At 41.0% G+C, this 13,592-nt stretch overlaps 2 protein-coding genes across 4 annotated transcripts; one reads left to right on the forward strand and one right to left on the reverse strand.

Annotated features, from left to right (window-relative positions):
- Positions 1-5,442: 5,442 nt before the first annotated feature.
- On the reverse strand, positions 5,443-8,333 carry rps24 (ribosomal protein S24). 3 transcript variants are annotated; one of them, XM_028423199.1, is made up of 6 exons: positions 8,239-8,333; positions 7,458-7,523; positions 7,149-7,358; positions 6,844-6,957; positions 6,107-6,127; positions 5,443-5,528 (listed from the first exon to the last, which is right to left on the reverse strand). In XM_028423199.1, the coding sequence occupies exons 1-5, from the start codon at positions 8,239-8,241 to the stop codon at positions 6,122-6,124; spliced, it is 399 nt and encodes a 132-aa protein (XP_028279000.1). In that variant the 5' UTR covers positions 8,242-8,333; the 3' UTR covers positions 5,443-5,528; positions 6,107-6,121. The 3 variants fall into 3 exon arrangements, with proteins under 3 accessions (XP_028279000.1, XP_028279001.1, XP_028278999.1); XM_028423200.1 differs by lacking the exon at positions 6,107-6,127 and having other exon boundaries at positions 5,448-5,528; XM_028423198.1 differs by lacking the exons at positions 5,443-5,528; positions 6,107-6,127 and adding an exon at positions 6,595-6,669.
- Positions 8,334-10,323: 1,990 nt separating this feature from the next.
- sparcl2 (SPARC-like 2) lies at positions 10,324-12,780 on the forward strand. The gene is made up of 7 exons (XM_028424037.1): positions 10,324-10,452; positions 10,821-10,898; positions 11,411-11,483; positions 11,979-12,090; positions 12,178-12,296; positions 12,382-12,536; positions 12,763-12,780. Exons 2-7 carry the CDS (start codon positions 10,836-10,838, stop codon positions 12,778-12,780), a joined length of 540 nt encoding a protein of 179 aa, XP_028279838.1. The 5' UTR covers positions 10,324-10,452; positions 10,821-10,835.
- The last annotated feature ends 812 nt before the right edge of the window (positions 12,781-13,592 follow it).

The raw sequence follows: 13,592 nt of genomic DNA on the forward strand, positions 1-13,592 counted from the left end.
CAGCACAGTCTCTGACAGAGGTGGGGTCAGAGCCTATTGATTTTTAACACTGCTCAATGAGAGAGCAGGCTACTCAGTGCAAAGGCACCACTGTAGAGCCAGTGTACAGAAACATGGCCTGGGCTCAGTTACACTGTCTGCAACAACCGTAGGGTGTGCTATAATGAAAAAGCAATACAAGGGATCTCTGTATGATTGGCTTTCCACCTGGATGCTTTCATCCATTTTATCACTCAGATCAGCAATCACCTTGGAGAAGAAAGGCAACAGAAATGGCGAGGCTTCCATCACCACAGCGCAGCGCGCCACATAAGCACGGCCTTTTGTGCGCTCTGCAGCAGTATAGGTGGGATGGAAAGTGGGGCACGGGGGGTCTTTAATGTGCAGGGTGAAATTATATATCCTTTTAATCATACTCCCCCCACCCCAGCAGCAGCAGTTTAGGATGAGAGTGACAGAGAGCCAACACAAAGTTAATTCCGCCCCTGTCACATCCGATCGTCTCTTACTCTGCAAATGAGCAGCAGTAATGACACCTGCCTGATGGCCCCATGTTCACGCACATTTGCAGGGATAATGTTTGATAGAAATCAATCCATGATAATATTGTGGAGGGGAACACTGAGGTGATTTTACAGAGATGGGTTTTTGTCTGGTGTGAACAGTTCAAGATGTGAGGATATGTCCAAATCAGCTTACAGGCCAAACACAGTGTTACAGCATGCTTAAACCTTTGACCCTTAAACGACCCGTAAAGAAACATAATAAGGTGACTTTTACATTTAATTCTGAAAAATGACAGAATGCTTTTATAAACCGAAATCATGCTGGCATTGTCAGTTCATCAGCTCACTGAATGATGAAAGTGAAATTATGAGTACAATTTTGCAGATATAAATAATTACTACATAACAGAGAACAAACAAAAAACACCCAAATTAACAGCTTGTAGCGGAGTGTATGCATCCTGTGCAGAGAGCTGCTTGTTGTTCCCTAAAAAAAGAAAAAAAGATCTAGACCTATCGAGACATGAATTATATATTTTCCCAGCGACAGAACATATTATGGGATCTGAGAGGCAATATGAGCAAATCTTCCTTTTTATTCATGCCAGTCCTGTTTAATGAATCACTGGAAGATTGCTCTCACTGTTGCCATTAATCAGGCTCTTCTCTGCTGCTGATTGAGGAGGGTAATATGAACAGGAATACCAATGAGTGAAGGAATGTGCACAGGCAGAATAATTCAGCCGTACAGACAGCCAAGTGCTATGTGCAGCCCCAAACACAACCTTGTCCCATCTTTATTGGGAATAAGTCCATTACGATCCGAGCATGTTCTGTGACGGGTGGGACTACATCAAACGGCTGTACGCCCACAGAGACTCAGACAATTTGGTGTTTGACTGCTATTGAAAAGCCATGTACCACGGTCATATTGGTACTTTGAAAAGCAGCATGATGCACTGTCTAAAACACAAATTTGTTTTATTGATTGAAGAAAACTGGACTGGGCTTGTGTGCTCAAGGGAGCATTGTGTTCATAAATTGAATCTATAAATTTGTCCGCATGCAGTTAATGTCCCACAAATAAGGATAAGTTAGAAACCATTTGGGTTTGCGAGACGCAATTTCTCTTTGATTTTCATATTTTTTTCTTTGCATCCCAGAGTCACATAAACGCCAGACTAAAGCCTTTAAAAATAATGGACATCTGGAACTGAAGAATTTAAAGGAATACGTCACTTTTTGATATTAATTCTATCATTTTTACATTAGCATTTACAGAAAAGCCAAGTTTTTAATGAGTATATGTGCTAAACTGATGCTTTTTTCCAGGTGTGTCCAACAAACATCATGAACATAAATAACTGCGTGTAAACACAAGACACAAACTAAAATCTTACAAAAATATTTACATTTTGTTTCGTTGTATTTATTGTACATTTTAAAGTCATTTTTTAAAAATCGTTCTGAAATGTATCCATGTGTGATTAGAGGGAGCATCAGTGGGATAAATAACACACAAGGGCAACAAGACAGGTGACAACAATGACCTTTGAACAAAGCTAGCTCTTCCACATTTTTACATTTTGTGCCCGGCTGCTGGTGCAGCCTTCTGTTATCTCATCTAACTCCTGGCAAGAGAAGCTAATCATTGCCAACGCTATTACAAGAACAATACAGCGGGAGGACATAATGCTGCATTATGGTGCATTTTAATTTCACTCTATTATCTATTAACTAATGACAGACTATGATAAACTGCTTGCAGGGAATACACCTATATTTTTACACCTGATAAGCCTATATCACGTATCCTTTCTCTACAGCCCAAGGACACACACACATGATTCCTTAATATCTACACACACACACACACACACACACCTCCCAGTCTGGAGAGCATGACTATCACACAGAGCATTCCATCATACTGTCACTCACATCTGCTGCCCTTTCTCATTACTGCACACTCCTGTTTCTCCCTCTCTCTCTCTCCTTTACCTCCCTCCCCTTCTGCCAAACCTCTCTTTCTCCTCCTCTACAACCATCCACATTATTCCACCTCTTCTTTTTCTTTATGCTCTACGGACTCTGCTTCCATGCCAACAAAAAAAAATGAAATCCTGAGGATGTTGGTGGGGAGGCAGGTGAGCTGACACGCTTCCATACAGGTCTGATGTCCTCTGAGCCTCAGACAGCATGTTAACAACCTGAAAAAAAGGCCACCGAGTGGGTTCTATACACCTCAGGTGATTGAAACTGAGAAGTGATTTTTCACATGTGAACATCGGATACAGTGCCAGAATTATACAGCAGGTATCTTTTTTTTCACCTCTGAACCATGAAAACAGATTGATGGAAAATACCATACAGCTACCATACAGTGGGACCTCTGTCTGCTTGGGCAGATGTAGTTTGCTGCAGTTTTTTTTTTTTTTTTTCATTTTTCCTGCCACCACTTCCAGAGGGATAAATGACAAAACCATGTCAGTCTGGTGATGCAAAGAGGATAATTAGGATTCACGAATCACAGTTTGTCCTCAAAAGCAAATCACTTCCCTGGTGCTCAGGGGCTACAGAGGCACAGATCATTTTATATATCAGCACCTAGCAACTGGCAGATGGAGTGAACTTAGTGCAGGCTGCCAAAGCTGATAGGACACTGCAGGACTGCAAAATGAGCTGTGATGATTCCCCTGCTGAGGCCAACAAGGGAGACATACCTCATTAAGATGCAGCGCATCCTCGGCCACTCTTTACAGCAGCAAGTTCCCCTTTTTCAAAAAAAAAATACAAATATTCACAGTGTCAATGAAAACATACAGTTTGGAGCTGAAGGGTGCAAAAACAAACATTGGTTATTATAAAACTAGGTTAGGTAGAACATCAAATAGAAAAGACATGTAAATTTAATAATAAAGACAAAGCTATTATCCTCAACATTTACTGTTGCTATATCTGCATGGATGCGCTGGCACAAACATACACACACACACACACACACTGAGTCATCAGGAATTCTGTCCGTTTTTTTTTTTCTTTTAATACCACAACTGTATTCTGCATGGAGAGAAACAGGCCATTAAAACGGCACCTGTTGTGAGAGCATAAACATGTGTTCCTCATAACCGTCTATCATAAACCTGACTGCAAAACACATCTTTTATTGTACGATTGTACGAGGAGGCGGAAGAATCGTCCTGGAGGAAAGCAAAGGTGAATGTTGCTTTTTACCTGGTTTAATGTGTATTTATTTGTGTGTGTCTGTGAGTGTGTGTCCCAAGAGGCTTCCTGACACTGATACTGCAGCAGCTCAATGACACTCTGCACCTTAACACTATCCATCACAACATCATCCTTTATGTCCCCATCTACAACCTGCTAACCAACCACTGATATAAAAACTGCAAAATGAAGCTGATGCTAAAACAAAGGAGTGTGTGTGTGTGTGTGTGTGTTTGGGGGGGGGGGCAAGATAAGCAAGAAAAATGAATGAGAGACATCGGGAACAGGGGCTGCAAGAAAAGAAAAAGAGAGACAAAGACGGAGAGGCAGGGACTCCTGGGACGGACCGACAGGGCTGTGGAGAGAGGAGCTTAATTTCCCAGCACCATCTGTTACCAGTCCCTGGGTTGAAAGCTCCACTTATGTCAAACCTCCCGCAACCACACACCAACAGTAGAGCACCACGGAGCCGTGAGAGACCCCACAGCCCCTTTTTTGTCCTCATCTGTGCCCAGCAACTTCTTCTTCCCCTCATATTACACTACAGGGGAAACACACACTTTAGCTGAGATCAGTAATAACGCTTTCTGGGTCATGGCACGTTTAAGAATTCTGCTGAGGACAAAAACACAAGTACAATGTCACTGCACTGTGCAGGAACAGGGACTTTCCTGTAACTTAGTCCAATTAATCAATGCAATGTAGATACAAACTATCTGGATAAACTTATGTTTAATCGTAGCCAACTGGCGTTGACTGAAGAAGCCCAAAGGGGTTTCTGGGAGTACAGATATATATATATATATATAGGTCTTTCTACTGGGAAACAAAATGTGTCAATGGAAGTGCCTCCAAGCTACCGCTTCCCTCCTTCATTCATTGTAGGCACATTGGAGAAATGTCTGGCCTACATTCAAGACTGTAGGGGTGTGGAAATATGTCAATTACATACGATATGTACAACACCGAGGTTGAGTGCTGGTGTTTTTCAAAGTCTTAAAGTAGCTGGAGCACTGCTTGTGATGCTAAGGCAGGCTGTCACCTGCATGAAAGCGAAGGTCATCGGAAGCAAGTCATCATACATCTGAGACATATTTCCCATCTGTATTTAACATTTTTGTTCCACTTATAGGTAATAAACATGAATGGAATCAAACTCTCTTCCTGCAGCTCCTGCCTCCCTCTAACACGCAGAAACCATAAAAGAACGGGAGACAAGCATGAAGGGAGGGTTACCCCGAGGACACACTATGCCCTGGCATTTAATCACTTCATTTTCACAGTCTCTCAGGGTATTTCAATGCAAATTACCTTAAAAGGTCACGCTGCAAAGAGGGATATCTATTCTGTTCCAAATGGTGTTTATTTATAAACAGGGGGGGAAAAAGGCAAATGCCGGCACCACCTGCTTTGTTTGTATCCTTTCGTTACTATGGTCCTCTTTGATAGACCGTTTTTGTTTGAGTAGCAGTTAATACTTTCTCCAGCAGGTAAATACTGGCAGTAACAGCTTTTGTGTCTCCACCTACTCTCACTTTCTTCAACAAAGGGGGCCCTCTTGTGGCCATTTGACAATATAGCAACCACGGATCCAAAACTAAACTGATGCTACATCAGTGCATATTTTGCACTGAGTGATAACTACCAAGACAACATAGTTGTCAGTATACTGACATTCTTACGGTGTTTAAATGATTGTATCAATGACACATTTTCTCCATTTTTTCCAAATTTTATTTGATGACAATATACAAGAACATCTTGAGCAAGAAGACCCTCCCTGGCTGTCCGGGCTCACTGTAAAGACAGAACAGCAGAATTAGCACATCAGCACATTTTTACCTTGTTAAATGTGGCAAATTAAGATAAATTTGGCAAAAGTAGTATTATTTGTCAGACCAACCAGTTAAAAATTGAAGTCTTACGTAAAACTAGTTGTGCTGCTCCACACACCAACAAAACACGGGAACTGAGGTCTACATGCTGCACTCTGCTTTTATCAACTACAGATTTGCATTGTAAAAGCATTTGTGTATCCCAATCTACAACCCACCCACACACACACACAGAACACAAACTAAAGTCCACATGCTACACTATTTATCAACTACAGATTTGAACTGTCAAAGCATTTGTGTGTTCCTATCTAAGTAACTGGGCAAAGCATTATGGAAATGCCCATTACAGCAGAGGTGAGACATACAAAGGACTGGGTATACAAGGAACACCTATTAGCCAGGAGGCTGAAACATTGGAATGGGGTGAAAACACTGAAAGGGAAGCTGCAGGGGGAGAGTAAAGCATAACGTGCATGGTACAGCTCAAGCCTAATCAGCTTTTGATGTGCAACACACTGGCACACCATGCTTCTATACCTGCAAACTGACACTTCATTTCTGCAAAAGAAATCCATGGAAGGCAAAATCAAGAACAAAAAAGGTGGAACAAAAATAATGTTAATGTGTTGAAGATTGAAACATGGAACAGAAAAGACGTCCAAGGTGATGGGCACTCAACGTATTTAGACACGAGCCAATAAATGTAATATCAATATTTTACCAACCAGCTGTGGTACAAATATTAGCAGTAAAAATTAAGAATAACTGGGTTATGAATATCAGACTCTACGGGACTTCAGGGCAGCAAGTGGTGCTACGGAGGGGTAAAGGAGTGTGCAGGGTTTTTAGTCTTCATTTATGGTTTGAAGACAACACTTAGTCTAGAGCAGTACTCATTAGTACTATGAGAAGGGATAGCCAGGCAAGTATAAACTATGGGCTCAAATCCGTTCATATTGGATGCATCGCGTACATCCAAAGACAGGAAAGCATGAAGGCTTTATAAACAGCTGAGGATGTAAAGCAGAGTTAGCTGCTATCTAAAAATCCTGGATTATCTGCACACTGCAATTAGTGCAATTATGGACAAGGTTTACCTTCTACAGTTTCCAAAGAAATTTATTGGAAAGATGACAAAAGGAAATTAAAATAGTTTGTGAAAAACAAAGACCAGCAGGGTAGCAAAAGAACAGGTGAGCAGTGAAAGTTTCATAAGAGTAAAATGACATAAAAACTGAATTGTTATCAACAGTGTGTAGAGATGGTCACAATACCTTTTTGCCAGCAGCACCAACACTGGCCTTCTTGATGCCTCGTACTTTCTTCATTCTGTTCTTGCGTTCCTTGCGCTGTTTTCTTGAGGTCTTCTTCTTCTCATAAAGCCCATGCTGAAGAAAACAAAATGAAAGTGTTTCAATTTACCACGCCAAAGTTCTGCAGCAAAAAGTTACACATCGACATTAAACAAACATTTCTCCCCAGTGACATTTAATCTGCGCTCTCTGCTGCTGCTCTGCGCTCTGATTTTTTGTTATGCAGATTAAAAAAAATAAACTCTTTCCAATTGGGCCGTACTCACCCTGGCCAGTCTGTGTTTGGGCTCATTCTTCTTAGCATAGTCTAGGGAGTCGTACACCATGGCAAAGCCTGTTGTCTTGCCGCCACCAAACTGAGTCCTGAAGCCAAAGACGAACACAACATCAGGAGTGGTCTTGTACATCTTGGCAAGCTTCTCCCTGATTTCAGTCTTGGGGACTGTGGCCTTGCCGGGATGCAGGACATCGACGACCTATGTTGTAGACAAAGTAGTGCATGAATAAAATGTCTCACAGACAAGAACACAAAATGTGATCAAAAATAGCCTGGTGTGGGAATGTGGAAACTTTACCATTTGCTTTCTCTGAAGCAGACGGTTCGTCATGAACTTGCGGGTCCTGACTGTTACTGTGTCATTCTATGAAGAGAAAGATCAAGTGTTGTTGAGACAGCAAAAACTGTGTGAATTTGCAACCTTCATCTGCAAACTGTTAAACACAAAACTGTTAATGCAACACCTAACTGGACTGTTCACTTTACCTACTGACACAAACTACCTGTTAGGTCTTCAGCTACCATATAGCATGTTTTCCAGCCTGGAAATTTAACATACTTTACAGCCTCTCTACATAGTTTATGTTCACTCGTTACACCCGGTTTATAAAGCTAAACTATGTTGTAGTAATAATAACTCCCTTGTTCCCCTAAAACGTGGGCCTCGCTACAGCAATCTGTGTTGTATGCTAACATTAGCAACTGTAAGCTATTAGCTAAAGTAAGGTTATGTTTCTACCATTTCACGCACAGATACAGCATGGTGTCTTGAAGCAACCATATATATATTCAGACTGTTATGAGGATATTAGAGAGCAAAACAAAAACTCTCTTCTGACGTCCCTGGTCAGTCCAAACCAGGTAACTGGTATGTGTAATGTCCGTACCGATGTCTGTCAGACTAGCTCCTGGATGGTATTGCTAAATTTCCTTTCAGACCACAACGTATTAATCTAATATTGACATTTTATTATAAGGCAGACTTAATGGGTCACTTTGTCTGCATGGATTGTTTATTGATGAACGGATGGATTTGATGGTTAACGGATTTTACTGGTAATCTTTTTCTGAAGACTCACCATCTTGACGCCGGCCTCGCTCAGGGACGTTGAAAAGGAGGAAGGACCAGCGAGCGCCCGGATTAATGCCTGCCAGAAATTCACCGGGCACCTATGTATAGCGCCTGACGTAAAACACAAGAAAAGTAAGAACTCCGAGAAATACATGTTTACATAATGAAGGATTATACTTACTTTTTTCTTTTGTTACTAATGGGGCTAAATTGTTAAATACTGTGGTTAAAATTATTTTGGAAATGATGAGTTCCTCTTTATTTCACCTGTTATCTAGCCACACATCAAACCGATGTCTGAATTACAAAACACTACCAGGGACTTCGAAACAAACCAGGCACACGTCCTAATTGGTAATTTCACGTGTAAATTTATATCATTAAACAAGCCTTATTGTTTTATTTCGACTTTTCTGAGCTTTTCCGGGCAGCAGTACAGATGTCACGCCTATCCTTCGGTCGCGGAAGATTTGAGCTGCGCTTCCGCAGACACGTCAAGCTGCTGTTTCTGCAAATTGTCCCACCACACAACTTTCTTTGGGACCAGTATGAAGCTCGATATTGCTGCTATGTGATGGAGCATCTGTTTGAATAAACACACTTTTTTCCCCTCATAGATTTTATTAGTTTTCTGTGTAATATAGTCAGCCCACACATTGAACCAAGTACAATCACAGCATAGACACATTTGTGAGCAGTAAATGTTAAACTAACAGCTGCTGATTTCCAACAAATTATTAAAAAATATTAATAGAAAAACAGTATTTAAGTTTTATAAATGAATTTTAATATCTTGTATTTGCTTCTATCATATGAAATTTACTGGTTCCATGTAGTTTTCAGTGCACATAATCCGATCTGGAAAGAGCAGATTAATATTGTGTGTGTTGATTTGTTGTGTGTATAGTCATGTGAAGGCATGTTGACGTTCTCAGACTTCACTAACAAAATATCTAACATTCATCACACTTCTGCTGCATTCATTCCTCTTAACAAAAAAAAATGAAATAAAATTCTGGCTTCATGTCAAGGGGATCACCAGAACTGATTCAGAACTGCTAGTATATGTAGTGGTCATATACATGCCTACTCTGCAGTTTTTATTGCAGCCACTAAGGGGAAGCAGTCAGTTATATTGTATGTCCGCTTATACATCAAAGCCTTGACTGAACCTTTGCCGAGCCATGTAAACTTTTCTAACTATAAATAAGTTCCATCCATTTCCAAACAAAGCTTTGAAATGGTTTGAATAAGACTAAGATCTGCGTTCATGGTGACATTTCCACTCTGGCATTTGGTTAGGAAGGCTTGGGGACATCCAGAAGCACTCAACGACATCCTGTTGCTCCAGATAAAAAGCAATTTGGTGTTTAGAGGAAGAACTGTACTCTGAAAAAGGAAGCAAATGATGCAGTGAATAACTCATAGGAACAGTCTCAAACAGTTCCAATGTGTTTATGTAATTACTTTCATTGCCACTAGGGGAAGACATCCAGCTGTACTGATGGTGAACCAATGGGCACTGTTTAAGTTGTAAAGACCAAACACTGGCGTTAATATTGGAATAAGACATGGTACATGAGACAACAAAAAGGAGGAGGACACGCAGAACAACTGATATTAATATCATATACATTACAAAACTGGAGAGTCACAGTGAAATGATGCAGCATCTAAATCCAAGGTGTAGCAGGTGAGAGAGAGAAAATCAGGAGAGCAGAGGGGGTATAAAAATGGAATAATGGACACTGATTAGTGGGAGAAGAAGGCAGGACAAGAAGATGATTGGTGCTGAGTATGATGATGCTGTAAGGTGTGTGACAATGGAAAATAGAGCGGGGAGAAGCCAGACCATATGTTTTTCTTTGGCTTATAAATCAGTCTGAGGAGAAATGCCAGCTTCAATGAAAACCATGCCTCCCTCCCACCCTCTCACTCACTCTCTCTGATCTTCTGTACAACAAAAACATCCAACAGCACAACATATGCAACCAACACTGAGCCCATACCTGTCCTCTCAGCTGCAAAAAAAGAACTAATGTGAAAGTCAGGCAGGGGAAAAAAGCAGAGGAGGGGTTAGATCAGGCAAAAATGTAAAGAAAAAACAGATCAAGAAGAAACAGCTGTAAGAAGTATACACCCCTATAGGAGGTGCTGAGACAAGGAGAAAAAGGTAGCTGGCATCTGGAAAAGAGGGAGAACACAAACAACAGGAGCCTAGGTAAGATGCTTTGTTTTTTTCATCAGTCATTGGGGAATAGAAAACAGATGTAATAACTGTCTCAGCTGATAGCTGAACGTTCTCTCGGTGTAATTCAAGCCTCTGTTTCCTCTGTGATGGAGAGTGGTTTCCTTTGGTTTTCTTAGGACTCAATGAGCTGCATTGTTTCCTGCTGAATTATTGGAATGACTGGAAACAGAGTAATAGACAGTAGCTTAGGTAGAAAGAAGAGTGGAGAAATATTAACAGCATGACTGATTCATTGAGAGTGAACAAATGCTTTCATTTTGTTCTTCAGTCTCTTCTGTGTTTTACTGACATGCTTGCAGAGACACAGTTCAAACTATCTGTTTCCCTTTTGTATCCAGCCGGCTGTCTCAGCCATGAACCTGAGCTTCATGTTCGCCTTGTTCCTGCTCCTGAGTCTCCACTCATATACAGCCAGGGTGAGTCCAACCGGATAGAAAGGTTAAAAACTCCAGCTTGCAACAAAGCCTAATCCAAAATATAATGTAGTTTACAACCTGAGAAAATGTTTAAATGAAAGGTCCCTCATCTGTTTGCGGTTCCAGCCACTGAGAGTGTTTCGTGAGATAGGTGTGAAAATAACAGTTCCTCTGTTATGGAAGTGTGGCTCCAGTATTTCTACTCACCTGTTTTGAATTTGATCTGGGGGGCAGATGTGGACCTGGCTCTGACTACAAAGTTCATGGAAATTTCATATACGAATTGAGGCATAGGAGGGGAGACAGCATGCATACCACTGTCATTGTGTTTTTACTTATGTATTTTATTATGTATAATCCATCAAGAAGTTTTTTTTTTTTTTTTTCATAATAAACTAGTAGATATACAATGAAAGACAAGTGTACGCCTGAGTTTAGTGCATGCTTCTGATGCCTCTGGAATGGCATAAACATATGATCCTTTCATTTGTCTGTGTGTGTGTGAGATTCAGGGGGGCAAAGCACAGCGCAGACAAAGACAAGCAGAAGAGAACCTGAAGCCGTACATAGGCAGAGTGGAACCAAGTAAGACATTACCACAGAGGAATAACAGTTATGTCTTTTTTAAGTTTCAATTACAGGTATTTACTTTCTTTTATTCCTTTGGTTTTTATGGTGCAAAAACGGAGTAAATCTGGTTAAAAAGCCAATACACGATGTTACTCTGAGCATTTCCATATGACTACAGCAATCTGCACATTACAAAAAAACTAATTTTACACTTTGTAAGGGGGAAGAAATTGTCTGGTGTGTGTGGAGGATCAGTGATTCATGAGTACCAATTCAAAGATCTGTGTCTTCCATCCTGATTCAGATGCACATTGATAAAAACCGCGGCGGCTGTCATTCATTCACTTTTCTATGATCATTCATCAGCTTTACCTTTTCCTCCACTGCCTTAGAGCCCCATATGATATGTTTTATAATATTCTATCATTAAGAACACCTTTAATTAAGCTGAACAAGGCTGTAATCAGGAAGCGCACATGCAGATGAACTGTTGTTTTGTTCCTGTTTCAGAGAAGCTCTGTGAGCTGCTCAAATGCTATAGTCCAATGGGATCTTGGTGCCAGGTGGTTGAAGAAAACGGTGTTCTCATTCCTAAGTGTGTTTGTCCTCAGTCCTGCCCACGGTAACAACATCCTGGTATTTATATTATTTTCAGTCTGTATGATGATCCAACCTTATATTTAGTTTTTGCACCGTCTCATGCAATCAGGCAGAGGGCACCAGTGTGCAGCGTTCTAGGAAAGACCTATGGGAATGAGTGTTTGCTTCACAAAGAAGCCTGCAGAAAGAGACGCCGCACCGGGCTGGCTCACACAGGACCCTGTCTGGGTAAACATACACAGCATTTGAAATTACACACAGTTTCCACTGAGCTCTAAAGCCTTCCAAATTGGCTGCTATCCCTTCTGATCAGTCCCCAAGGCTGAATGCACCGAGGAAGAGCTGGGCCAGTTTCCATATCGTCTCATGGACTGGTTTCTGCTCCTGAGTCGTATGGGGGAGTCCTACGCACCTGGTGCCCCGCCTCAGAGCTGCCTTAGCCACGCCCAGAGGACGCAACTGGCACAGGTATCTCACACTTCCTGCTCTGAAGTGAGCCTGAGCTTTATGCCAATGACTGTAAACATGATTTATTATCTACGATGACATCAGCTAAGGATGATGCAAATAAAATCAATATCCATAACACAATGTAATGCTAAAGAAACTATAAGCAGGAAGTAGAGTACATCAGGGGATCACTTCCACTCCCTGTGAAACCTTACACTGAACATTAAGTTGTTTTTCACACCAGATGTCATCATCATGCTAACAGCCCTTCATGGATAGTCTAGTTACTGATCGATGTTAACAACCTACACTCAGTGGTGAGTACTTGGGTTGCTTAAGGCGTGGTTGTCCACTGACTGAGCCACAGGCTCTCACAACACTGTGTATAAATAGGATTAGGTCAATAATCACTAAATTATTCAATAAGATTGTGAATTGAGGCAAAACTTAATATCATCTCATCAGCCACCCTGACCTCTTGCCCTCAAATGAATTAAATGAAAACTTATGCATTATTTTTATGTTATGAAAACTGATACACAGAGTGCTCTTCACTTCCAAACAACATGAGCATTCTTCCTGGATTATGGATGTCCTGTAGTGATGTTAATTTTAGCATCTAAAGAAACAGGACTGCAGTATGCAACTATGACATCCGAAGTTTAAGACTGCAATTTTTTAACATACATTAGCTTATCAAACCTATCAAACCAGGAGGACAGGGCTTCAAATCCACATTAATGCATAACAGAGAGTTCCACTGTTCACTTGTAGACTGCCATGGTCCTTGAACAACATGTAATCATGAAAAAATGCCACATTTGGTCGATAATACATCTGCCAGACATGACACATGGATGCTAATGAAACATATAGATGTATTGCCTAACATATGACATTATGCTACCTTTACATTAACAGCACATATGTTTTGCCTCACGTTATCCAATCATCTGACTGACACAGCCGCAACGGTCAGAGTATAGAGGTCCGGTGGGGGTACATGCAACTTTTACTAAGGATTAAGATTAAGAATACCTTTATTAGTCCAACATTGGGGAAATTGATCGAGTC

Source organism: Parambassis ranga, chromosome 15 (genome assembly GCF_900634625.1).
Source record: "Parambassis ranga chromosome 15, fParRan2.1, whole genome shotgun sequence".
In the NCBI taxonomy this organism is placed as follows: domain Eukaryota; kingdom Metazoa; phylum Chordata; class Actinopteri; family Ambassidae; genus Parambassis; species Parambassis ranga.